The sequence below is a fragment of the Triticum dicoccoides genome, chromosome 3B, assembly GCF_002162155.2.
Source record: "Triticum dicoccoides isolate Atlit2015 ecotype Zavitan chromosome 3B, WEW_v2.0, whole genome shotgun sequence".
In the NCBI taxonomy this organism is placed as follows: Eukaryota; Viridiplantae; Streptophyta; class Magnoliopsida; order Poales; family Poaceae; genus Triticum; species Triticum dicoccoides.
Window position 1 is genome coordinate 527,869,074 of NC_041385.1, and position 27,191 is coordinate 527,896,264.

At 46.7% G+C, this 27,191-nt stretch overlaps 2 protein-coding genes and 1 long non-coding RNA gene across 3 annotated transcripts; 1 reads left to right on the forward strand and 2 right to left on the reverse strand.

Annotated features, from left to right (window-relative positions):
* Positions 1-8,058: 8,058 nt before the first annotated feature.
* Positions 8,059-9,557, reverse strand: LOC119276908 (receptor like protein 29-like). The gene has a single exon (XM_037558077.1). It carries the CDS (start codon positions 9,555-9,557, stop codon positions 8,193-8,195), a length of 1,365 nt encoding a protein of 454 aa, XP_037413974.1. The 3' UTR covers positions 8,059-8,192.
* Positions 9,558-14,319: 4,762 nt separating this feature from the next.
* LOC119276909 (protein VTE6, chloroplastic-like) lies at positions 14,320-18,168 on the reverse strand. Its single transcript, XM_037558078.1, has 5 exons — positions 17,729-18,168; positions 16,256-16,509; positions 15,982-16,105; positions 15,553-15,657; positions 14,320-14,718 (listed from the first exon to the last, which is right to left on the reverse strand). The coding sequence occupies exons 1-5, from the start codon at positions 18,137-18,139 to the stop codon at positions 14,626-14,628; spliced, it is 987 nt and encodes a 328-aa protein (XP_037413975.1). The 5' UTR covers positions 18,140-18,168; the 3' UTR covers positions 14,320-14,625.
* A 240-nt stretch (positions 18,169-18,408) lies between these two features.
* LOC119281490 lies at positions 18,409-18,886 on the forward strand. The gene is made up of 2 exons (XR_005138434.1): positions 18,409-18,507; positions 18,595-18,886. It is a non-coding gene; the product is annotated as an uncharacterized LOC119281490 (long non-coding RNA).
* Positions 18,887-27,191: the final 8,305 nt, after the last annotated feature.

The following is a 27,191-nucleotide window of genomic DNA, read 5'->3' on the forward strand; positions in this document are numbered from 1 at the left end:
TCTAGAGATAGAGTAGCGCAAGTAGTAAATCATGCAATTGTGCGGAAAGTAAGGGGTAGAGTCGGAAGATCAAACACAATGAAGACACGGCAATTTTTGGCATGGTTCCCATAGGTGGTGCTATCGTACATCCACGTTGATGGAGACTTCAACCCACGGAGGGTAAAAGTTCCGCGAGTCCATGGAGGGCTCCACCCACGAAGGGTCCATGAAGAAGCAACCTTGTCTATTCCACCATGGCCAACGCCCACGAAGGACTTGCCTCACTCAGGCAGATCTTCACTAAGTAGGCGATCTCCTTGCCCTAACAAACTCCTTGGTTCAACTCCACATGATCTTGGAGGCTCCTAAGTGACATATAACCAATCTAGGAAACACCACTCTCCAAAAGGTAAAAGATGTTGTGTTGGTGATGAACTCCTTGCTCTTGTGCTTTAAATGATAGTCTCCTCAGCACTCAATCTCTCTCACATAGATTGGCTTGGGTAGGATAAGGATTGGAGTGGAAAGCAACTTGAAGAGGCTATAAATCAAGGTTCAAATGGTAGGAATGGAATCTCTTGATCTCAACACATAAGTAGGTGGTTCTCTCTCAAAAAATGAATGGTGGAAGTTGTTTTTCATTCTGATGCCTCTCTTAGAGAGTAAGTGGGGTTGGAGGGGTATAAATTGCCTTCACCCAAAATCCAACCATTACACACTTTTGACCCAAATCAGTGAGACTGATATGAGAATCTCGGTGAGACCGACTGGTGCAAAAAATATGAACGTTGGGCTTTTTGGTGGAACCGACCATACCAACTCGGTGAGACTGAAGTCCAATGGCTAGGGAAAGACCTCGTTTCGTAATTCTGATAGGTTCATCTTGGTGATTCCGAAATGAAACAACTTCATCACAGAAACTCGGTCTAGCCGTCTCGGCGCGACCGAGAACCATTTCGGCCAAACCAAATTGCTAGGATTTTGCCTGTGGCAATGGAATAGTCATCTTGATGGGTCCGGAGTAGATGATATCGGTGGGACCGAAATGAAGATTTAGGGTTTTTGGATATATGTGTTTTTGAGAAAATGATTGAGGGTTTTTGGAGCAGTATCACTAAGCACTTGAGCAACAACCTCATCGATAATTACTTATCCCCTTTTAATAGTATTAGCTTTCCTAAGGGACTCAAAGTGATCTTGGATCACTAAACCAAAAATGTAGAGTCTTACGATAGCCAATTTTTTTCCTTGACATTTTGAAGGGGTCCACATCCTCGTGTCCTTGCCATGCCGCTGTTGAACTTGTCCGAAATATTCTAGGTAAAAATATTAGTCCAACAATATGTATGTTGACATTAATTATGAAAACCACGAAGGGAGAAAATGTGCTTTCATAATATAATCCTATTTTAAAAAATTGTTTTGGTGACCAATTCTAAGAAGCCTTTTTCCCTTTTGGCAAATATCATGGAAACTTTAGGTTTTCACGCATCACAAATTTGCCATGATTTTAATAGGATTGATATAAGTTTGCCATCGATAATGGCAAATTTTTCTCTATGCATGTTCATAACATGGCAAATTCGTATATGGTGACATGGCAATTTCATAACATTTTGTTTCCCAAACATGGCAAATTGTATATATCTTCGGAATGTCTACATGGCAACTCTATGAATTTTAAACTTCTCAGATGGCAATTTTATATATTCTTGGCCAAAAAATTACATAGTTTTCCAATGTTGACATGTCAAGTTTTACATTTTTTGTTTTCTAAAAAAATGGTTCCCTCTAGGATAATTTTTTGCATTAGGCACATGGCAATTTTACATTTTCTTCTTCTTTTGTTTCTCTTAAATGATGGCAATTTCAAGAAAAATAAATAAATCATGTTTTAGATGGCAAATTTCCGATTTTTGGTGTATAAGCCATGGCAATTTTTGGAAATCTATATCTATACTACTACTAGTGTACTAGTTTTAAATTGGAGCTAGAGCATCAATCCTAACCATTGGTTTCCTAAATCGAACGGCTAAGAGTGGCAGGATTCGCACCGAACAATACACAAAATATTACAGCACGTGTCCTGTTCCCAAAAACAAAAAGGTCAATTATTGTCTCGTGGGCCATGTTGCAGTTGAGTGCAATACAATTTGAGTCCAAAGAGCGTCACAACGATAGTTTGGGAGGGGAGTATGGAGAAAGGGATAGTAAAGTAATGTACCTTTTTTGAATTTTCCATGCCACCAAACAATAGAGTTTGTATTACTAATTTTCCCTCACAAAAAAGAGTTTGTATACTAATTCCTACTTTTATAATAGCTAATATTATTAATGCATCACTATTTATTTGCCTAAAAATGATTTATCTGATTTACTAAGATCACTTCACAATACAAAGACATCCATTGCGCGTGTATACATACTTGTGTTTCTAATAGTTACATGGCAATTTCAGATATTTGTTTATGCTTGTTGTACGAAAAGTTGTTTTTAACACATGGCAAATTTACAAATATTTCTACTAGTCACGTGGCAAATTCATAACAGTCTTGTCTTCCAAACATGGCAAATTAGCACTTTTTGTAACTCTCCAATGGCAAAATTTACAAATTTTTCTCCCTTGCTCATGACAATTTTTATAATGGTTTCAACTTTGTCACATGATAATTTTACATTTTTTATTTATTTTCTAAGGAAAATTATTTTATACACATTGCAAATTTTGTAAAAAGAAAAGATAGTGGTCACATGAAAAATTCATAGCATTTTGTTTTCCAAACATGAGTATAAAATTTAATAATGTGCACATGGCAATGTTATGAATTTCATTTTTGTAACGTTCACATGTCTACTTTTTTAGGATTTTTGGTTTTTAAAACATAGGCTTCTAGGATCATGTTTATATTAGACACATGGTAAATTTACATTTTTTGTGTTTCCATTTTCATTATGGCATTTTCAGAGAATAAAAATGTTTTTAGATCAAAAAATTTAATTCTCCCTGTCACTTGTGTGGCGATTTAATTTTTTTGTATGGTTAGTTTTGTGTTACAGGATATAAAATTTAGTCTTTCACGAATTACAATTATTTTTGTACTACCCACACAAATGTTTGACCTTTTTTTTTAAATTTTCATATGGCATTTTTTTGAAATTCAGTGATAAAATAGATAGTTTTTAAAGATGCGGACTATAAATGGCAAATTTAGAAACAAATTACTAAATGATGCCAACTGTATTTTTTTCTCTTCTCTTCGCTTGACAAAGCAAATATATTATTAGGTTCATGCCAATTCTAGGTAGTGCGCCATGGCAAACCCATGGCAAACTCTATTTCAAGTTCTGCTTTTTCTTATGACCTGGCAATTTTCACACAAAGTCTATATCTCGCTTCACGCGATACGGAAGGGTGTCTTGTGTGAAGCGCCTACAGCAATGGGCCAGCCCACTCGTGAACGCTTAAAAGAAATAAGTGAGAGTTCCTGACGAAGTGTAGTAGGGCGCGAAATACTTGAGGCGAAACTGCCCGGTTTCAACTGGTATTTCACGGTTTCCTGTTTTTATTGAGTTTTTCCTTTCTTTCTTTTTGCTTCATTTCTATTCGGTTTTCTTTCGGGTTATTTTTTGTGTTCTTATTTTTTTTTTTTGCTTTGCTTATTTCTTCTCCATTTTTTATTTTCGTTTTTCTATTTTTCACTGTTTTAATTGCTATTTGGTTCTTTTGTTCATTTTACGATTTTCATTTTTTGGCTTTTTCTTTGTTTCTTTTGGTTTTTATTCTATATTTTTTATATGTGTCAAGAACATTTTTCTAATAGGCGTTTAACATTTTCCCAATAAAAATTCAAAACTTTCTCAATACATGGTCAACATTTTTATACACATTTAAAAAAATTCAAATGCTTGATTAAAAAAATTCAAATGCAAATTTAACATTTTTAAATACATGATTAAATATTTTCTATACACATTTTAAACATTTTCGAAATGCTTGATTAAAATTTTTAAATACAAGATTAATATTATTTAAATACATGGTCAGTATTTTTTTTCTATACACATTTAAAAAATTAAGTGCTTGATTAATATTTTGAAAATACAAGATTAACAATATAAGAATACATGGTCAACATTTTTCCTATACAAACTTTTTAAACATTTTCAAATGCTTGACTAGCAGTGTTCAAATACAATATTAGCATTTTGTAACACATGGTCAACATTTTTTCTATATACAATTAACATTTTCTAAATGTTTGATTAACATTTTTCACATACTTGTTCAATATTTTTCAAATGCTTGATTATTATTTTTCAAAATACAAGATTTTTTGTAATATATTGTCAAAACATTTCTATACATATTTAACATTTTTCAAATGCTTGATTAACATTTTTCACGTACTTGTTTAACATTTTCCAAATGTTTGGCTGAAATTTTTTGCATATACAAGATTAACATTTTTTTCTCAATGCGTGGTCAACAGTTTTTCTATACATATTTAACCTTTTCATGTACTTTTTCATCATTTTAAAATTCTTGACTAATTTTTTGTCAAATACAAGATTTTTTTTAATACATGGTCAACATTTGTTCTACATACATTTAACATTTTCAAATGTTTGAGTAACATTTTCCACATACTCGTTCAACATTTTTTCAAGTGCTTGATTAACAATCTTTTCAAATACAAGATTATCAATTTCCTAATACGTGATCAACATTTTTTCTATACACATTTAACATTTTTCAAATGATAGATTAAGATTTTTCATACACTTGGTCTAGATTTTCTTCAAATCCTTGATTAACTTTTTAAAAATACATGATCAATTTTTTTCACACACATTGTATTTTTTTAGTATACATTTTTTGTATACATGATAGGCATTTTCTCTATGCAGATTTAACAATTTTCAAATGCTTGCTTAACAATTTTTCTAATGTTTTATGTAGAGGTTTTTTGTAATATATATAATTAGAATATTACAAAGGTATAAAAAAATTAAAAAAATAAAGCAAAAAAGAAACTGAAAAGGTGAAAACCCAAAAATAAAAACGAGGTTGTAGCCTTGCGTGCGCCTGGCCGACCCATCTTGGGCTCCCTTCACACGAGGGTTCCCTCTATCGTGCACTTGGTCGACCCATACGCTCGCCGCCTTCATTGAGTCAGAAGGTTGCCTCGTTATAAGCGAGGTATAGCCGCGCATCAAATTTTCATGCCTTACACACTAGCAATATTTTTGGCTAACACCTGACATCGTTTTTTCGGTTTGGACTACTTTTGCATTTATTTTTCTTTTCACGAGGGTGTTCGGTAGGTCTAACATTGGGCCATTGGGCTGTTGGGCCGTTGAGTAGGGTTCACATTTTTTTCTTCTTCCAACGAAGGAGTTTGTTTGGGAAGGATCATTTGCATACACCCCTTAAAAAAAGAGCGAACCAATTTATGATTAGACGGTTAGGAAGACAGTGGTATCTTCATCACATCATGATCCAAGTCCTAACGCTCGCATTATCTTGGATTTATTTCAGTACTTCCGGCGATGCACGTTCAGTAAGAGATGATGTTTTCATTGACAACAAGACCCATAAATGTCAAAATAATATGCCTTCTCGGAGGTGCTCACAAGGTAGAATGTGAATATGTTCATGGGTGAGCGTACGGGCGATCCAAGGACCGGGATCCGAATCTCCAAACACCACAGGCGGTTGGCTAGAAAATCATTTTTCTGATACAAGTACACCATACATCGATCCACTCAAACACTACTCGCCACCCGAGCGTGCTCCTTTTTGGCCCGTCTCCCTCCACTTTACCTTTTACCGCCATCAGTGCTGCACACCCCTTCTCTCCGTCCGTGCGGCTGTGTCCCACGGCGCCCCGCCGCTGATCGTGCACGCCTCGGCTGCCACTGCACCACGTCAAGTCCATGCAGTTTACCTTACGTACCACTCGCTGATCAAACAGAAGCGCCACGCGCAGGAGGGCAGGGCAGTACCGGTGGTGCCCGTCCATCCGCAGACGGAGCGACCGCCCACAGTTGGCAACTGTTGCTCGCTTTCTCTCCGTGTCTGCCGCCGGTAGCTCGCCGAACCCGAGGTGTCCCGCCCGCCGGGGCCCCTTTGGGGAGTTGTCATTTCGTCTAAACAGCAATATTATTACTCACGAGCTGCCTTCTGGGAGCAAGGTACGACGAAGGAGTTTTCTGTTCGCCGGCGTTTAGAGCATCTCCCAAGAGCAGACCAAAAAACGCAGCTGTTGTGAATTCATAGCATTTTGTTTTCCAAACATGTCGGATTTATAAATTTAATATTGTGCACATGGCAATGTTATGATTTTTTAAATCTGTCACATGGCAAATTTACACAATTTTGTAACGTTCGCATGTCTACCTTTTTAGAATTTTTGGTTTCTGAAATATAGGCTTTTAGGATTCTGGTCTAGAATTTCGATAGGATCACCCATGTTTTCAAATTCAAGACTCACGGCAACATCCTCACCCTCATCCTTCATAATCATATTATGCATGATCACACAACAGGTCATCACCTCTCACAAGGTATCCGGATTACATTGTTTAACAGGTCCACGAACAACCGTAAAAGATACGTGCAGAACTCCAAATGCCCTCTCAATGTCCTTCCTAACCGCTTTTTGTTGGGCAGAGTGAGACTTTTTCTAGCCAATTGAGTTAGAGATGATGTTGACAAAGGTAGCCCGTGCAGGTAGATACCGTCAACCAGATAGTATCCCATGTTGTATTGATGATCATTGACAATATAGTGGCAAAGAGGAGCTTTTTCTTCAGTCAGCCTACCAAACAATAGTGAACGCTACGGCACATTGATGTCCTTGTGAGACCCGGGCACGCCAAAAAAAGCGTACCAAATCCAAAGATCCTGTGATGCAACTGCTTCAAAAATGACGATGGACTTCTTAACATGACCCTGATATTTCCATTGTAAAGGTTTTGGACAGTTCTTCAATTTCCAATGCATACAGTCAAGAGATCTGAGCAAACCTAGCCACCCTCTTACTTTCGAGATTCTAAGAGCCTCTCGGTGTCCGGCGCTGCTGGTTCTCTTAGGTACTGAGGTCCAAACACCACGACAATTGCAACCCTGATCATGGCATCTCTGCATGTGATCTCATACATCTAGGTACTCGTCCCACGAATCAGCGACTGTGCCATATGCAAGCATCCGCAATGCGGCCATGCACTTCTGGTAATAAGAGAACCCAATCCTTCCCACGACGTCCTTCTTCAAGATGAAGTAATCATCAAAGGACTAGACGCCATGGTAGAGACGATCAAAAACATTTTTTGCACATCTGAAGACGCAGGCGAAAAATGTCAACGAAGAGGGCATCTAGGGCAAAGTAGTCGTCCATCAACGTCAAATGGCCGCGCGCCTAGTTGCGATTGAGCACGCGATGACCCTTGATCGATCCCTTGATGTTGAGAACATGCTCCTCCGCACGTTCCGCGCCTGCAAGGACCGCTTGCATCATTGTCGTCTCATCTGTGTAGTTCTCCTTGTCGGACGAGCCGTCGTAGGACTCAACGTAGTGCTTATATATGTACTCATATCCGAATCGGGACAAAAAAATGTAGGTGTTGTTTGGAATTGGCCCCTGCTCGCTCTGCCAACGAGGGGCACGCCAATATTTTGGAATCGGCTGCCCACACCTAGCCAATAAGTTGGTCGCGAATTGAATGCTAAAGCTCGCTGCTCTTGGGGCGAGCCAAATAATTGGAGCCCATCCAAACAGTTGCCAACCCTTTTGTCGACCCCAAAGTTTGGGTCGGGTAACCATCAACACCAATCCAAAAGTCCTCTTAGCACGGGCATTTTGCCGAAAAGTTGCCGGGCAAGGTGAGTATCGTAGGAGCTAACGATACTTGCGCGATGTTCGGAGGAGAGGTGTGGAATGCTGACGGAGAAGCGGCTTGGAGCCCAAGTGTACCGCTGAAGGTGACGGACTCATCGAGTTCCTTGCGGCAAGGGTGTGGCGGGACGGGGACGGCCGGGACGGTGGAGCGGTGGCGAAGAAGACAAGAGAGAGAAAAAATTGGAGAAGAGTCAACAGCTTTCTACGTACAACTCTGCTACAAGCCTCGCCGTAGACAAATTAGCATTACAATTTTACAACACACAAGTACGTACATGGGCAGTAACCAACATACGAATTCTGTCAACACTACGCATACTCATTCGGAGGAAAAAAGATGCAGGAGATCACTACCACGCACACTGGGCCGAGCAGGCGAAACCGGAAACTGTCCGTGGAGCCCCTCGCCATCACTCCCGTAGCACTGCTCACCGAATCACGCGCCAACGAACCATCACCGCCGCCGCCGCCATGGCAGGCACCAACGCCGACGCCGACGTCCCGCACGACGTCCAGGCACAGCCCCGAGTTGCCGCTGAGGTCGAGGTTGCGGCCGAGCCGCCGCAGGAACGCGCCGTCGAACGGCACGGCCCCGCCCAGCCCGTTGTTGCTCAGGTTCAGGTGGTATATCCTGTGCAGCCTGCTCAGCCCCGCGGGAATCTCACCCGTGAGGTTGTTGTCTTGGAGCGAAAGCGTCGTCAGGCTCGCCAGCTGACCAAACGCCGCCGGTATCGGCCCCGAGTAGCCGGAACCGGCTAGCCGGAGTTCTCGAAGACGGGCGAGGCTGCCGAGCTCAGACGGCAGCGCGACGTCCATTGGGTTGTTGTCCATGATCAGGTACTGGAGGTTCCGGAGACCAGAGAGGCCAGGGGGGAAGTGCCCATTGAGGCCGTTGTTGCTTAACGCCAGGAAGGTGAGGGAGGTGAGGTTGGCGATGGTGTCCGGAATGCCGCCGGTGAGATTGTTGGAGCTCAGGTCCAGCTTCTGCAGCTGGCGCAGGTCCCCGATCCGGCTGGGGATGGGGCCGGACAGCGCGTTGTAGCTGAGGTCCAGGCCGACCAAGCCCTTGAGTTCGCTGATCCGGCTCGGCACCGGCCCGGAGAGGGAGTTGTAGCTGAGGTCGAGGTGCACCAGCGACTTGAGATCGCCGATGCCCTGCGGGATCTCACCACGGACGAGGCCGTTCTGGGAGATGGTGAGCACCTGGAGGGACCTGAGCCTGACAAGCTGCGGCGGCATGACGCCGGACAGCGACGGGTTGGCCCTGATGCTGAGCTGCTGCAGGGTGGAGGACGAGAGGTTGGCCGAAGGGAGGACGAGGGCGGTGACGGCGGCCGGGTTGTTGAAGCAGTCGACGAAGAAGAGGGACTGGAGGCGGGGCAGGGTGAGCACCTGGGGCGGGAAGGTGGCCGCGTCCTTGCACGACGGGTTGGGCTCCACGCCGAAGTCCAGCCGCGTGACGTGCAGCGGCGCCGCGGTGCCGGGCGCCGGCTTGCACTCGAGCCCCGGCCAGGGCGCGCCGCAGGGGTCGGGGCTCTCGGAGCGCCAGTCCCGGTCGGAGGAGACAGCGTCCATGACGAGGAACAGCGTCTCCCTCTCCGCCGGGTCCATGGCCGCCGCCACCGCGGCGGCCAGCGAGAGCAGGCACAGGAAGACCGCGATGGAGGCCGGCATCGTGGCGTCCGTTCGTGCGTTCCGTTCCGGGGCTTTGCGTTTGATGAGCGTGGTTTTCCCGGGGTTTAAGAGCAGCAGAGCTCGGCCGCGTGGGCGACGCAGATGGGGCCAGTGCGCGGTGCGGTGATTGACGTGACGATCCTGACGTGACCGGCCATGGCCAGAGAGAGCATCGTGCAAAGAAAGGCTTGCGTTTGGGACGCCGGGAAAAACCTCGGCCTCACACGAATTAGTGGTACGAGCAGCGCACAGGAGGCTGCTGTCTTCACAGTGGGAGGCACCAAAGCGCAGTGCACACAGTGTGGCACGTCATGTTTTCCACAAGGAACCGCGCATATGGTCCTCGCTACAGAAGGACAGGGCTAGCAGTACCACTGCTACATAAGATAAGTTGACTGGTCAGGCACTAGTTAAGTCACTGAGTAAAACTGGGTTACCAGGCCAAGTACAAAGGAGAGGGACCCGTCGCTCCATAACTTATTACACAGCGAGTTTTGGACGAGTAATACCTGCATGGCATGCCTGCGTGTTGGTGTCCATCCATCTGAAAGGTGTGGTGCTGCTGACACAGCTAGCAGAGAAGGGTACTTAATTTAAGTAAGTAGCAGCAAAGGAAACATGTTTTGTTGGTCAGCACAAGTTCATAAGCCATCTCCGCAAATAGCAAACCCAACATTAACATAAATAGTACTCCCTCCGTCCCATAATATAAGAGCTTTTGTGACACTAGTATAGTGTCAGAAAAGCTCTTATATTATGAGACAGAGGAAGTAGCATCGAAACAAAGGAACTCAGATGTAAATAGTAACAGAATCGAAATGTAGAAACCAATTAGGACAAACATTTCAAAAGGAATTAAAGAACAAAAAATTCAAATGGAGGCTGAATTTGCAAAGTTCAAAGTTCACTCTTTAGTTTCAAAAATTCTGAAAATAAGTACACATATACCTAGAGTCATAACGGGCATGTGTGTACAATTTTCTGGTTGAAATAGAGCTACACCAAAAAAAAAGGCCTTTTAACATATGTACTGTTAATCCTCAGAGTCCATGATTTTATCTTTTTGTGCACCTCGCAATTCAAGGTATTTCATTCTAAAATTTTACACACATACACATTAGAGCATCTACAGGCAGACTTGGCAAATCTGGGCCCTCAAACGATCGCGAACGCGCACAATGACTGGTTATGCCTCAAATAATCCATTCTGCATCCGTTTACCTCATACTCCATCCGTTCCATGATGTAGTGCTTGTAGACTTTTGCAAAAGTAAAACATTACAAACTTTGACCATATTTATAGAGAGAAGTAGGTACATCTAGAATACCAAATGCACATCATTGGTTACATCATGAGTTATATTTTCAGAATGTACATATTTGATATTGTAGATGTAGAAAGTTTTCTCTATACACTTGGTTAAAGTTAGCAAAGTTTGACTTTCACAAAAATCTATAGGCACTACATTGTGGAATGGAAGGAGTATCTGGCACCCTATATCCACACTACTAATGCAACGTGATGAACTACTCTAAGTGATCAAACAAAGGACAAAGAAATCGGCATCAAACGGACAACAAAATGCACATAAAGCCCACTACATCATCCAAAAGATCACCGAAGTTCATCGCCGGACAAGTTCTTAACTTAAACAACTAAAAACAATAATATAAACAGAAGAGGAGCGGGATCACCACTTCCTCGCCGGGCCTTTGCCCTTCCAGTCATCGGTGCATCTATAGGCGTCCGCGGCCGGTGGTGGATCTTGGTCGTCGGAGGAGGAAGTGGAGTTGTGGTCGCCGCCATCATGGACGAGGAGTTAGAGAGGATGATGAGCCCATTCACCTCATGGATGGCCTTGTCTTACTGCCACTTCAGCTTGGCCACCCGAACCGCGTCCGTCATTGCCTTCGCTGCCTTGGGCTCCGGCCACTAAATGGCAAGCCGGAGCGCCTTCGCGTTCTTCCGTCGTAGGCGGCCAGCGTCCGCCTCCGCCGTCATCAGCGACCGGTGGTAGACCCAAGCGAGGAGCCGCTCGCCCTCGCCGGGCTCTGCCAGCAACCCGCGGTGGCGGCGCACAGATTGTTCTGTCACATCCCTCTTCCTTGCATGTTGCCTCTCGTGGAAGACGATGAACACCTCTGATTCCGGCGAGGGCCGGCGGAGCGGGCACTAGCACCCAACGCTGCCCGCGCAGAGCAACGGTCGGCAGGCAAAGAGGACGGCGCAACCCTCATAGAGCTTCGCATGGGCCGGGAGGGGTTGATGACCCACAAGTATAGGGGATCAATCGTAGCCCTTTCCCAACGAGGAGCAGGAGGAAATGACAAGCGATTTTCAGCAAGGTAATATCTGCAAGCACTGAAATTATCGGTAGTAGATAGTTTGATAGCAAGGTAATTTGTAACGAGCAACAAGTGACAATTGTAACAAAGGTGCGGCAAAGTAGCGCAATCCTTTTTATAGCAACAGACATGACGGAACGGACTTTTATAATAAGCAAAGCGTTCTTGAGGACACAAGGAAATTTCATCTAGTCACTTTCATCATGTTTGTTTGCTTCATGTTCGCTACTTTGATAATTTGATATGTGGGTGGACCGGTGCTTGGGTGTTGCTCTTACTTGAACAAATCTCCCACTTATGATTACCCGTTCTCGCAAGCATCTGCAACTACGAAAGAAGAATTAAGATAAATCTAAGCATAGCATGAAACATATAGATCCAATTCAGCCCTTTACAAAATAGCGCATAAACTAGGGTTTAAACTTCTATCACTCGAGTAACCCATCATCTAATTACTACTCCACATTGTCTTCCCTTAGGCCTAAGTATGATGAAGTGCCATGTAGTCGATGTTCACATGACACCACTAAAGGAAGCAACAACATACATATCATCAAAATATCAAACTAAAACGAAATTCACATGATTACTTATGACAAGACTTCTCTCATTTTTTCAAGAACAAACGTAACTACTCACAAATCATATTCATGTTCAAGATCAGAGGAGTATTGAATAGCATCAAGGATCTCAACATATAATTTTCCACCAAATAAACCAACTAGCATCAACTACAAGATGTAATCAACACTACTAGCAACCTGCAGGTACCAATCTGAGTTTCTGAGACAAAGATTGAATACAAGAGATGAAATAGGGTTTGAGGTTAGATGGCATTGGTGAAGATGTTGATGAAGATTGGTCCTCCCACGATGAGAGGGTTGTTGGTGATGTCAGTGGCTTTAAATTCCCCTTCCCGGAGGGAGGTATCTCCGACGGAATCGCTCCGCCAGAGAGCAAAAGTGCTCCTGCCCAGGTTCCGACTCGAGACGGCGACGCTTCGTCTCGAAAGTCCTCTCCTAATTTTTTCTAGGGCAAATGGCATCATATAGGAGAAGATGGGCCTCGGAGGCTGGCCAGATCAATCTGATATCTTCTCCGTGTAAACCCTAGACCTCTCATGTCTATATAAAGGGATGTCTAGGATCCTCATTAGGAATCCAATCTGGAACTCAACTCTCGATAGACATCCCAAACACCATTGTAATCCTCTGCACGAGGTATCCCCTCACCGTCACAAAGCAGGACATAGGGTATTACTCTTCGGAGGCTCGAACCTGGGTAAACTATGTGTGCAGACTCCGTTCCGGTACTCCCTCTCCTTCTTAGGGTTCCTTGATGCTCCTTGGGCCTAGTGGGCCCTGGTTAAGGTCGAGGCCGGGCTCCTTTACGTTACGCACCTCGGGTCTGAGACCCCGTCAAGGGGCCAACTTTTGTAACGCACTGCGTCGGCGCGGGAGCGACAACAGTGCAGATCCGGTGTTGCCCCCGGTGTCCACCTTCGGCCGCTCCAACGCAATGCGGAGGGCCAAATCCTCCTCAACGTCGAGTCGGAGCTCGAGTGGTTGTCGGAGCTCAACATGTCGTCGAATTGGGTCGGAATTGGAGAGGGGAGAGGAGGGGGCAGAGTGAGAAAGAAAGTGGAGTGAGCTAGAGTTCGGAGCAGGGACGGATTGGGTTTTTTTGTGGGGACGACATGGGATCGATGGTGGGCCGGGCTGACGTGACGGATGCGCCCGGGCCACCCCATATCCACCCACCATTTGGTCTGGATATGAGAGACACCGGACTGCCAGACGTTTAAGGTCAGTTTAAGGCGCCCGAGTGGATCATTTTTTTTTTTGACTGGTCAGCTACTGGTCCACCCGTCCGAGTGTTAGCTCTTACATCCTTGCATATATGTGTATTTTTTAATAATATTTTTCAAACTGAATAGTTTGGATTTTGAATATTTCAAGGAGCTCAGTATCCAAAATGCCCTACTCATTGAGGAAGCTCAACACTCATGTTTCCAAAGACGACAACAAACCTAAGCAGAAGCAAAAGTAAGAGTTCGATGAGACAGAAAGTCGCACAGTTGCAAGAGAACACATGCTGGTCTGCTAGAAATGCATTATCTAACCCACAGACCAAGGCGGAGCAAAAGTGAGCTCGTACGAGGCTATGGCCTGTACCATGCGCTCACTCAGGTGTGTGCCGTGACAACACGTCCTGGCCAACGTGACGTAAAGACGTCTGACTCATCCAATAGTGGGAAGGCGTGCATCCGTGCTTGCCCGCCGTATGGCAGGTTGAGATGATTGATCAAGTTAGGATTCCCTACAAAAGCAAAGACGCCATGTGATGCTTGCAGGCTTGCAGCTCAACGGACCTGCAACTTCATCATCTTGTGATCATGGATCATAAAGCATGCAACTTGTCCAATCACGAGTTTTAACTAGTGGATAATGAGCATTGTTTGGAGTAGCTAGTAGCACGCCAGCCAGCACAGTATTTCTAGGACATATGAAGCTCTGGCAGAGAGAGTTTTACTTGACAAATCTATGCTAGTAAGCTAGTACTAGAATTAGAAGTACAGGAAGATATGTCACAAAGGAGAAGCACGTCCATACAGACAGACGTGCATCCACTCAATTGCGAGTTCCACAAGCAAATGCCAGCAGCCTGTACCACTAACAAACTATGAGAGCCGATGCACTGCAGAAAAGTCAGGAAAGAAAGATCATGAGCGCCAGCTCACTAGCAACTGCTGCATTAGAGCGGCCAAAACGGCGCCGGCCGAGATATTGACCACGTTGACAACATCATTGTTCAGCTGCATTAGAGAAATATATACACATTTTAGTTTTGTGGGGACCTCCTGGTGTCAACATATAACAATATAATGTGCAGATAATGTGACCCTGAAAAGTAAACCAAAAGAACAGCTTGAATAGGAGGATACACCAATGCGGATGACACTATCCTGGCCATTATTGTTCAGGAGACACGAGTCTACACTAATTCTGTTAACCGAATGTTCCATATCTAATTAGCCTGAGATTTTTACTTGACACACCTAAAAGAAGAGGGATCAAGAGTGCTGTACAGACATCAATGATTCTGGGGTTAATCTACCACAATCCATCACAATGCCAAAAGGAGACTTTGCCTAGTTACTCACGTGTTCAGGCAGGCCAACTTGGTGATGCAACTATGAGTCTAAACTTTCAACAACAAGAGTATAACAGAACACAAAAGGCAAACACAGCTTTACTAGGGAAACTAAGGCCTTCTTTGGATTGCAGGGATAGGAAAAATGTAAGATAGATTGATATCAACTACTATGAATTCCTACAGGATTTCGAAACACATGAATTTTATAAGAGATGTTTTTGGATGGTGCACAGGTAATAAACACAAGAATTTAGAGGATTGAGAGAGAGTAGAGAGATAGAGTGCACATGCATTGGACTTCTCAAAGGAAAAATAAAATGAGGTTTGAGTTCATGCTGTGATTCCTATGGAATGGAGTGTATAGGAATGGACTCCATAGAAATTTGGTGAACCGATTCTTATGATCCAAAGGGCTTCTATACAAAAAAAGCCTATCTCTTAACAACATTGTATATAAAGCATCAGCATTCAGCATCTAAAAGTTTAGGCTCACCCATTCAAAACCTTCCTTATCCTGCAGTGTTGCGCCAATCAAACTCTCGCCAAAATTTGCAATCTGGGATGCAAGAACACATAGCACACCCTGTGGTAGATTTACCTGTAAAACAAATGATTTTTTCTTTTCAATAACCATATTCCTGATTTACAGCCCAAGGTAAAAAAAAGTACAATAATTACTGCCACTTCCATATCAAAATTGTGATTACTATCCTCCTAGATGCCATATGCAAGGAGCTTAACATTGCAGGTCGTATGCTCCCAACATTGCTCTAATATGTGTTCTAGCCAATAACACTATCAGATTATAAGAGCATGAGATAGCAGGCATATAAACAACATGACACATGCAAGTCTGATTACAGTTAAATAATTGAAGAAGATGTCCAATTGTCCATAGTACATAATTTTAAAAATTGTTTACCTGCCCCAGAATATAACCAATCCCTGCCAGAAACGTCGATGCTACAATTCCAGCAAGAGTGCCCTCAACACTGACTGCACCTTCCGTACCTCTTGGAACAACCTTAAATGTTGTCACTAGGTACCTACTCTACAAAAAGAACAGAACTGAGCTCTAAGTATGATATTGAAACTTTAACAATTACAGTTTATTAAGTTTGCACATGTAAGCACCAAATAAACCATCAACTATCTAAAGGTCATGCAAATAGAGTGGTAAATGACCAGGACCTTACGTTGTTCTTCCATACGCCTTCCCTATTTCACTGGAAACTGTATCACTGAGTTTAGTACAGAAACTTGCAACAAAGCCAAGTGTCCAGAGTTCCGCGAATGCTCCCCCGCCCACATTATATACTGATAGGAGAGCACAGACACAACCAGCAGCACTAGAACCAATAACACTACCAGGACCTCTCCTTCCTCCTTTTTTCTCAGCCACTCCCAAAGCTTCTTTTTGTTTTATCTTTAACTTGGTCACTGCTGTGCCCTGCATATTAAAAGCAAAATAAATAACCTAGACTGATGATGTACTAGGATTGACATGATGGATACAGCAGATTAGTTGCCTTTGTCAGGTAGTACAACCAGCCTAAGGAGGGTCATGGAACTATGTCCCACAATCGACAGAACACATACATCCATAAATTTAGAACTGCCTGTTTTCCGAACAGGCAGTGGAAATTGCACAACAAACATTGCTTATCAATGAACAGAATAATCGTACATCGTGATTATTTATTTTATGGCAATACATATTTAATTTCACAGGAAATACTAATCTCAGTCCTCCTTTAGCAAGGGCAAATCATAAACTGGAGAAAAGTGTATCTCTTATGCACAACCTCCACCTGATTTGAAGATTAAAACATGCGATGACCACTCATTCATGATTCATTTGTGGTTCTAAAGAGCAGAACAAATAAAGGAAGTTTGGAAGTTTTGGCAAAGTCTGGATTTCCTAACTGGCAAGATTACCAAATCAAGACTATCCCTATTTCAATATATAGGCAGCATGCGGAGAAGAGCGACCCCCTTACTAGCCCGTTTCTCTCCCTATAGCAGGGGAGGTGAAACCTTCCCTTCCAGATTGCTGGCATCAGGATGATCTACCTGGGTGAATGTCACAGCAGCCTGCACCGAAAATGGCATTCTAGCTTATAGGCACTTCGTCTTGCGGTTTGCCAAGGCTTTGAAAAGGTTCTGTCTCCACCACTGATATACAGATTTGCATTGGTACGAAACTAGAGCAATTCTGATTTCCGGTTAATTCATGTACAAACTTGAGCAAGACAGAAATATGAAAGTATCTTGTCTGTAATCAAGTCTATAAAGCTAGTTTACTCTTACAATTTTGACAAACTTGGCTGTGGAAAATTGCTATTTTGCATCAATGCTGACAAACACCAGAAAGCACCAATTTCCCCAGTACCATTACCAAGGCTAGGTAATTCGCTAGAAGACACCGCAATCGCTAAAATAATATTTATTGGGCAGGGAGTAGAGAGAAGACCGATGAAACATGTCCTATTAAGAAATGAAGATCATCGGGCGGTGACAACCCCTCAACAGAAATTCTAAACCGTGACAAAAACGGCATTTCTGAAAATTTTCAGATTTACCACAGCACCTCAGACATGCAATTCAGAAACACTTCGCCCGTCGTCGATGCGAAGCATCAACCGGCAACGTAACACCGATCCACTCACCACTACGAAGTAGGCGGCGACGAGGAGGAAACCCTGGGCCCCAAATGCGCGCCACGTGAGGGTGCCGAGGACGTAGGCGGCCGCGATGCCGGAGGCGGAGAGGCCGGAGAGGAGCAGCGGCGTGCCCGCGACGAAGATGGCGAGGTTGGTGGTGGCAGCCGAGCTCCACGTAGGCGGAGACGCCTGGAAGGCGCCGGTGACCGCGTCCCGGAGGCCCGCCGCCGCGGCGGCAATGTCCGGGAGCGCGCGCGGAGGGGCAGGGGACAGGTGGCGCGCGACCCTAGGCCCGCGAGCGCGAGTGACTAGGGGTAGGGTTCTGGGCACGAGGAGGGAGGGAGGGCGGGAGGGGAGGAGGGGGCGAGGCGGAGAGGAGAGGAGGGCGTGGAGCAGCGGCGGGAGCCCGCACGCCATTTTCCGCCACGGTTGGTCTTTTTTTGTTCTTTTTTGAGCCAGGGTTGGTCTTGGATGCCTTCGACTCTCTCAACCGTGCGGAGACTCCTCTTCCCTTTCCTCTCTCCAGGCGCTGACGTATTCCACGGAATACGCCTTTGCGTGGTTTGTCGTACAACATATTAGACGCCTTCTTTCTGGGTTTACGGATTAAGGTGGGTGCCTTTCCAGATGTGTCAGGCTTGGGTGTCTCTCCTGTATAAAGTCATGCGCCTCCTTCCACAGGCGACTTCGCCGCCCGCTGTTCTATCAAACCCTAGCCGCCATCGCAGATGGCGATCTGCGTCTCATCCCGATTCCTTTTGCTGGTCTTTCTTCGCCTATCTAGTGTGCGTTTCTTGCTTCTTGCCTGCTTCCCTGAAAGGATGTGCTTCTTCTTGCTGCAAAGTGATGCTTCTTCTTCTTCTTGCTGCCAGGTGATGCTTTGGGTTATTGCGCAAGGGCTTTGAGCAGTTCATGGCATGTTTTTGCCTGACGCGATGAGATCACAAATTATTTACCATCCCTTCTGATGGCAGCACCTCGTTCATCTCTCTCCCCTTCGTTTGATGATTTTTTTTTTGAGGCAACCCTTCGTTTGATGATGGTTGTATGCAATTAAGCAAGAAAATCGTGCCGTTCCGAGTTCTTTTTTCTCTGTTTTGTAGTAATTAACAATCTGGTGCCTTTTTGCCCTCGTTTACTTTTCACAAAATCTTCCGTTGCCAAGTGATGTTCGGGTTATTGCGCAAGGGCTTTGAGCAATTCGTTGGCACTTTTGTGCTAATGCCGTGAAATTAAAACTACATGACATCCCTCCTGATGGCAATTTGGTACTCAAGTACTTTGTAGATATTACAACCATAAGCACTAGACAATGTTTTTCGGTGTAATTTGTATGGACTTATTTCTTAATTGTTTTCAGAATAATTGTATCGGCTTCGTGAAGTTTAACTCAACCAAATTCCACTGCTACTCCAGACCATATAAGATGACAAATTGGTTTAAAATGATGGTCACAAGTTTCTGTTCACATAGCTACAATGCTGCCTGCGGGGCAAGGAACAGAACTCATTTGGCACACTGGCACACATATACAACTTATATGACACACAAACTATAAATGGACAGTAGGCAAAGTAGTGTCATATTTGTTCTTGCATCACCTGTTTATCTCACACCAGAGCTAGCTCGCATCCTTAGATTTGATACTAGTACAAAAGCGTCATCCCTAACATATCAATAATAGCTTGATAAATTGACCTAAACCTATTGTCAGGGGATGAACCCGGACAGACAATGGAACCCGAATAATTTTCAAAAACAACGGGGCAAGTATCGCCTCTCAAGCCGGGTTGCTCAACCCGTCCAAGCTTTCCAACTCGGCCGTACTCCTCAACTTGGCCCCAACGGACAGCTCGAGGCGACCGAACCCAGCACATCAAGACTTCCTCAACAAGCCAGCTCCATCCTTGGCGTGTTCCTAAACCCGGCCATGGGTCAGCTCCCGTCCCATCCAGGCCGTGCGATGAGACGAGTCTCCATCTACGGATGACCGAGGCTGCGATGGGACGAGTCTCCATCTCCCGCCCATGCCTCCGATCAGCCTAGGCGTGGCAACAATGCCCCCCACCTACCCGCTGACCAGGGCCGGCGTGGCAACAGTGCACCCATTGTCACTACTGACGCTAGCAAGCGGCGACTTGATGGAGCGCCACTGAACCCGATTCAACCCGGCCACACCCTGACGATCGACAAGACGATGAACAGTGCCCCTAGGTGTGCGGGGCCCGTACCCGAAGAACCCGGCGAGCCCTGACACCCGGCGGGTCCCAGCTCCAGGTCTCAAACGCTGACAACCCGGCCCTACGGCCTTGTAACATCACCATTGTACCCTTGAGGGGTTGACCTATAAAACACCCTCGGAGCCCTCATGCATACGAAGCAACGAAGCAACTAAGCACACATATGATAGAGAGATCCACAACTAGCAACACTCCACTCATACACCGAGGGAAGGGCAGCCCGAGCCTTGGCCTGCCTTCCTTCTTCCTTAATACAGCTCTAGGAGCAACTCTGTACTGTTGCATATCAACCACACTCGGCAAGACTAGCGGTGTTATCTCTTAGGAGAGCCTCGAACCTGGGTATGTCTTGCGTCTCGTGCTCGCTCATGCCAACCTTGCCTCTGGAGCCCATCAGTGCCCTCGAGCCTCCTCCTCTCTTTAGCCATCCATTGGCATCTATCGTGCGCCCACCACGACACCTACCATGAAGTAGGTTCAGTTCAGAAAATATTCCCTTTAGTTTGATTGCTGCAATGTTGTGAACTGATCTCTCATGCTTCAAACCGTGTCTGTTTGATTGCTCCAAAAGTGCCCACATTAGAACCGCATTTGGCTGAGAGCATCTCCAGCCGCGCCCCCATCAGGCCCCAGACAAAATTTTAGCGCTGGTGGCCGAAAATCGGCCAAGTCGCGTCCGAGGACCTCATTTAGCGCCGGTTTGGGCCAAATTTAGAGCCGGCGATCCCGCCCCGAACCCAAGCGTCCGGGTGTCGCCGGGGGGCGCCGACAGAAGCGAAAAGGGGCGTGGGGCCGCTGTGTCAGCGAGAGGAGGCCCTTTTCCCGCCGTTTCCTCCTGCTTCCCCCCTCGGCATCCCTCTCATTCTCCATTCCTCCCGCCAAACTCCGCCTCCTCCCTTCCAAGCCGACCGCTTTGCCGCTGAAGAAGTACGTGATCCCCGCGTCGCGACGGATCCCACAGCCGTCGCCCAGCCGAAGCAGAGGAAGCAGAGGGTGCCGTCGTCCAAGCCTCCGTGCATGACCAACACCGACTGGACGGCGAAAGTGCAGCGCCGGGAGGCCGTCACCGCCGATAGGCACAACGGGGCCAAGAAGGCCAGGGAGAGGGCGGCGCTAGTGGCCGCGGCGGCGGTGGAGCAGGCGGAGCGCTCGGCTGCCAAACAAGCCGAGGCGGCTCGCACATGGATGATGAATCCACCCGGCGGCCATGGCCCGCACGCGGCCTGGAGCCAGCAAAGCGTCGGATCTCCGGTCGGCTTCTCGTCGTCTCCGCACCCATGGAGCACGCCATCGCCAGGCTATGCCGACGGCGACGTCCACGGCGGTTTCAACCCCAACATCACCTTCCCCCATGGGCGCCTGGTCTAGCGCACGCCCTCGCCCGCGTTCGCCGGCGTGCAATACCCTCCATACACGTACTCGCCGCCAGACTACGCAGCCTCCCCGACGCCACCTCTCCACCGCGGCCTCTACTCGCAAGCCTCCTTCTCGTCACATCTTGGCGACGCCGACGCGACGGAGGCTGACATGGAAGACATCATCGCAGCCGGCTCGGCTGTCGCCGCCGCTTCCCCCGGGTTCACTACCCAAGACGGCTCGATTGATCTCGGTGACATGGGCGGCGAGCTTGAGTACGGCGAGGAAGAGCCGGAGGAGGAGGAGGAGGAGGAGCAGGAGGAGGAGGAAGAGAAGGAGCGGATATCCGGCGCACCCTCGCCAAGACCAAGGAGACGTACAAGCCGGATGCGGCGACACCGAGCACAGACGACGGGCGCCCGGACGACAACAAAGGGGCCAAAAGATGAAACACGCCGAGTCGGCTACCGCACGCGTGCAAGAGTCCATTGAGTATTTGCCTCGTCGACACCAAGAGCAGGGCCGCCCAGCGAGAAGAGAAAATTGAGGCAAGGTGGGCGGCTTTGATGACGAACAGTGCCGTCAAACTCGACTTGCTCCGGACCAACGTCGCCGTGAAACTCAAAGCTCAAGACACCAAGAAGAGCAACAGCAACCTGGCTTTCTTGATGGGCGGTGCTGACATGCTTCAGAGGGGCGACGAGAAGCTCAAGGTGTGGTTCCTGGCGGAGCGTGGCCTCATCCTGAACCAGATACCGGCGACTTCAACATCGACACCGCCGACGCCGCCCAGCCCGACTGATGATGTCTCCGCGACGCCCAGCAGCACAGAAGCCGTGCCGACTAGTCCAGAAGCCGTGCCGACTCCTCCCAGCCTGCGCACGCTCCGATGACGCTGGAGGTCGACCTCGACGTTTAATGCATTCGTTTCGCGTCCTTCCTTTTTTGTGCGCGAAACTACTGTCTATCCTTTCATTTGATCGCCAAACTATGGCACTGAATCACCAAACTATTGCGATGATCGCCGGATTATAGCCTTTTTTTGGAGCAGGAACGATCAAGTTTGAATATGGGGCGCGTGGCTGGGGCCTTGGGGGCGGCACCTGGGGGCGTGGCTGGGGCCTTGGTCGCCTCCAGGGTCTAAAAATCGTTGGGTGGACGCCAGAAAAGGCGCCAGCCTATGCGCTGGGGGGCTGAACGAGTGGAGATGCTCTGATACCTACTTAAAAAAAGCATTGACTATCAACTGGTACTTCAATGGAATACAGATCTGGTGTACTTGGGATGGTTTTTGGATGAAGTGAATTTGAAAGTTCGGGGAGAAAATTTTAAGAGGCTTGTGTGTTACCCAGTCATGGATTTTTGAAGTCCGTTCTAATCTACTCCCTCCGTTCCAAATTACTCAGCGTGGTTTTAGTTCAAATTTGAACTAAAACCACGACGAGTAATTTGGAATGGAGGGAGTACTAATCTAGTACTATGTCATAGTATATTCTCCAGCTTTGTATCCTTTGTCCAATACTAACATTGAAAAGGCTGCCTGATTTGCTTCAGACGGCGGGGAAGAAGAAAGGGGCGGATGGCTTTGCTTGTGGGAAGGTATGTTCAATGCCCGCCTATGCATTTCCCCGTAACTTTCATTCAATTTCGATAGGTGAGGTTCGGGTGAAATTCATGGGTGCGCATTTTTTAAATGGATTGGAGTTCGTTCTTGTTGTCTTCATTCGATGATTTAGACATAGAAGAGATGATCCTCGACGACGATGTCGACAAACCTAAGGTTGTTGCATATCGTGGAGGAATTTTAGAATGGGCTGAAGAAAAAGCGCCACAACTCCACGGCTGGCCGACAATGCATTCCCCGTAACCGAGCTCTCGGCGGCAAGATGCTCATGAAGGACTACTTCGCCGAGGTACCGACATATCCGCCTCACCAATTTCATAGGCGATACCAAATGCGTATGCCTCTTTTCGTGCACATCGTTGAAGCTTGCAAGAAGAATTGCTGCTTTTTCACTCAGCGTAGGAATGTCATCAGTTTGATTGGCTTTAGTGCATATAAAAAAATATCAGCGACAATTAGAGTGATGGCATATGGTGTTCCCGCCGTCTACACGGATGGAAATGAACGAAGAAAGAGGATGGCTGGGCATGCTAGGTAGTATTGATTGAATGCATTGGAGGTGGAAGAATTGCCCGGTAGCTTGGGCAGGGTAATACACTGGCCACAAACGAAAACCCATCATTGTGCTTGAAGTCGTGGCTTCACATGATCTATGGATTTGGCATTGTTTCTTTGGTTAGCCGAGGTCTCTCAATGATATCAATGTCCTGCAACGATCTCGTCTATTTGCTCATCTAGCTAGTGGCAAAGTTCTGGCTTGGAACATATCGAGTTAATGGCCAAGAGTATATCATGGGGTAATATCTTGCCGACGGTATTTATCCTTCCTGGTCAACATTTGTGGAGACCATTAGTGACCCCAAAATTAAGAAACACATTTTTTGGCCGAATCACAAGAAGCTTGTCGAAAGGATATTCAGAGGGCATTTGGCATGTTGCAAGCTCAGTTTGCCATCGTTCGAGGTCCTGCTCGCTTTTGGGTTAAAAGAAACCTCAAAACATCATGACTTCTTGTGTAATTTTACACAATATGATCATCGAGGATGAGATGTGTTTGGATTATGACAATGTTGGTAGCCGTCTGAAGCTTGCCATGGGACGCAGATGAGAACACTGAATTTCGTGAGACCTACCGGAAGATCGAGAACCATGTTTCCCACAACCAACTCAAGCTTGATCTTATTGAGCATCGTTGGAAACTCCATGGGGGGAGATAGACCTAGTTTTATTCATATGTATTTTGTGTGTGATTTGAACAATTTGGTGTTGTAATAATTATTCGAATTTGAACATTTGTTATAATGAAAACGATTGTGGTATTGTGAATTTATTTTTGGACCATTTATATTCGTATTTTAATTTATATTATGTTTTCATTTGGTTTCCTTTGTTGAATTCTCTAATTTATGAAGCTATGCAAAATTTGCGGTACCGCGAGCCCTCCGACGTGGAACAGATCCCATAAATGCATCCCACAAATTTATGGGAGCTATTCCACCAGAGGCTTCGTTGTACCGTCAAAAAAGTTTGGGAGCACCCTTAAATGATTTTTCGGGGTAACCATTTGCAGGATCTACTAGAGATGCTCTAAAGCACAATCTTAGCCAGGTCCTAACTCCTAATTTTGCCTCGTGACATAAGGACCTAAACTTACTTTCCTTTATAGAGGGAGCACCTTCAATTGTGGTATGGTATGGTTGATATAAGTTGTATGTTATTATGGTGTTGTTCTATGGTGCCCATTGTGTCGCGCAAGCGTGTGAGATTTATGTTGTAGAGTGTTGCAAGTATATGTTAATGATTTGCTTATAGTGGGTTGCGGAAGTGACTGAAACCGAAACCCGAGTTCGTGAGTTGTTTGCAAAGGGGTCTTTTTACTTAACGCTATGGTTGTGTTTTACCTTAATGTAACTTTAGTAGTTGTGAATGATTGCTAGAATTCCAATCATAAAAACATGTGATCCAACTTCGAGAAGTATGTCAACTTAAGCCTCTCCCTCGTAAGTATGACTATCATGTCATTCAATTGCAGAGGAACAAATACTTTTCTCGTTGTTCTCCAAAACTCTCTACTTTGTTTTTATTTTATTAAAACAACAATTAATTCTTTATTATCTTACAAAGCTATCTTTTTATTATCGCAAACTAGTTTTATTTCTTGTTTTAGGTAAAGCAAGCGTTAGTGTGAATAGAGTTGTATCGATGGTCGATAGAAGTTGATAGAATATTAATTCCGCGTTTAGCTTCTCGTTGGGTTCAGCATTCTTATCTACCATGTACAATGCTTAAGAAGTTGCTCCCCACTACTTCCAATTCTCTCATCATGTACACTGTCCACATCAGCGATGTGCCACCTAAGCAAATCTGCCACCTCAATTTTTCCCCCTTTTTCAACTTAATGCATTGTATGATTTTAATCTCTATACCAGTTGGTCCCTCTTCGTATTCTGAAACTCAAACCAACAATAGTATATTAATAGGAGCCGATCTCTGTAGTTGTTGGTCCCTCTTCATATTCCGAAACTGAAACCAACGATAGTATATTAATAGGAGTGGAGAGTCTGAGACCATCCCGCTAATCTTCTCCCGTGATTCCATTACTCTTTCCAATAATTTATCTCCCATATCAAAGTTTGCATCTCTCCCACTTAAGACCATCCCTTGGCCTTCAACAAATCCGAGCATACAAATTCAACTCTTTGTTGACCCAATGGTTGGTGCTGCATCATCCGAGCTTGCAGACCCCTGTTGTCGGGGGTTGGGTGCGACATATACCAAGGGATGGCTTATCATGGTGGGAGCGAGTAGAACGTCGCCGGTGCCCGAAAGCGGGATAAGGCGTAGACACGAACGCCGGCGTACTTTACCCAGGTTGGGGGCTCTTCTTGGAGATAATACCCCTACTCCTGCTCTACGAGGTCTCCGCATGATCACTAAGGCACTAGTGAGTACATGGTGCTCCTTGAGCTGTGTACTAGAGGTTGAAGGAGGCAGGGCTAGCTCTCTTCTTCCTCTAAGTATGAGTCTAGGTCTATCAGGTTCGGAACCCTTTGCATGGGTGCCCTGGGGGGTTTATATAGGCCTACCCCCCATGGGTACAATGGTAACTTGGACAGGTGCTGGGCCCGGCTGTCAGCGTCTCTGGTCGCCGGCCTCTCCGCCGGCAGCTGGGGCCCGCCGCCTGGCGGGCCCTCCGACCTGTACGATACGGAGCCGACAGGCCGCGTCCGCCGCTGGCAGGTCTGGTTGGTGGCTGATCACTGTAGCCCTGGTGCTAATGACGCGGGCTTGGTCAGGGGAGCGTGGCTACAGTCCCGCCGCCTGGCGGGAGATCACTGTAGCCACACCACACCCCGTCTGGTTGATGTCATACTGCCTTTGGGGGAGGGTCCGGCCGCCCGCTGGGGGGCGGCCTCCCGTATTTCCGGCTGGTCCAGCGTCGGCCGCCTTCCGGGCTCTCCCTGCCCGGTAGGGCCCGCCGCCTGCGGGCAGTACCGACAGGCCGTCATGGGAACAGGGCTTTGCCGGTCAGTAGTGGCGTAAAGGGGGAATGGCAACAGTGCCACGTCGTGCGGGGATCTCCGCCGGTACGGGACACTGTAGCCATGCCAAGCCCGGGATCCGGGAGTACAGGGCTACGTTGTAGCCTCACCCTGTCTCGTCTTCTTGATAAGGGGCACAAACTCTGAGGGTGCCTGGTGGCCGCCTGCTAGAGGCCGGCCTCTCCGGAGGCCGTCTGCTAGGAGGCGGCCTGTCTTGGTGCCGTCTGCTGGCGCTAGGCCGCCTTCGGGCAGCCGGCCCTTCAGGCCAGCCGGCCACCAGAAGGCGGTGCTCCATTCTGGAGTATCGTGGGTCAAAGCTGGCTGGCCCAAAGTCTTAGAAGGCTCAGGGACTCGGGTTCACCTACCCGTGGCCCAATACTCCGATAGTAGTCCCCGAAGCTGGTGAGGCGCCGCGGCCGATCGGCCGTGAAGCCTCGGCGGCTTCCCTCCTCGCCGTGCTCTAGTGGAACGCTCGGTCCGCCTTGCGGGGTACCGACAACTTGGAACTGTTTTGACAAGGCGGACCCGTTCGTTGATTTTGAATGCTGAGGCGGGAAACAGGTGGCGTGCCTGCTAAGCTTCCTCAGGCACGCCGCCCGCCACGCGCGCGCCATGCGGCGTGCGTCAGCCCGGCCAGCCTGCCACCCCACGCTCCTGATGGGATGTGACCAGGGGCCCGGCCCGCCACTACCCTGCCTCGGCGCGCA

Coding starts and splice junctions, on each gene's coding strand:
- LOC119276908 (XM_037558077.1), bottom strand. CDS start 9,557: ATGCCGGCCTCCATCGCGGTCTTCCTGTGCCTGCTCTCGCTGGCCGCC.
- LOC119276909 (XM_037558078.1), bottom strand. CDS start 18,139: ATGGCGTGCGGGCTCCCGCCGCTGCTCCACGCCCTCCTCTCCTCTCCG. Junction 16,106..16,255: donor AAGGCGTATGGAAGAACAAC/GTAAGGTCCTGG, acceptor TTTGTAGAGTAG/GTACCTAGTGACAACATTTA. Junction 15,658..15,981: donor TTGGTTATATTCTGGGGCAG/GTAAACAATTTT, acceptor TTTGTTTTACAG/GTAAATCTACCACAGGGTGT.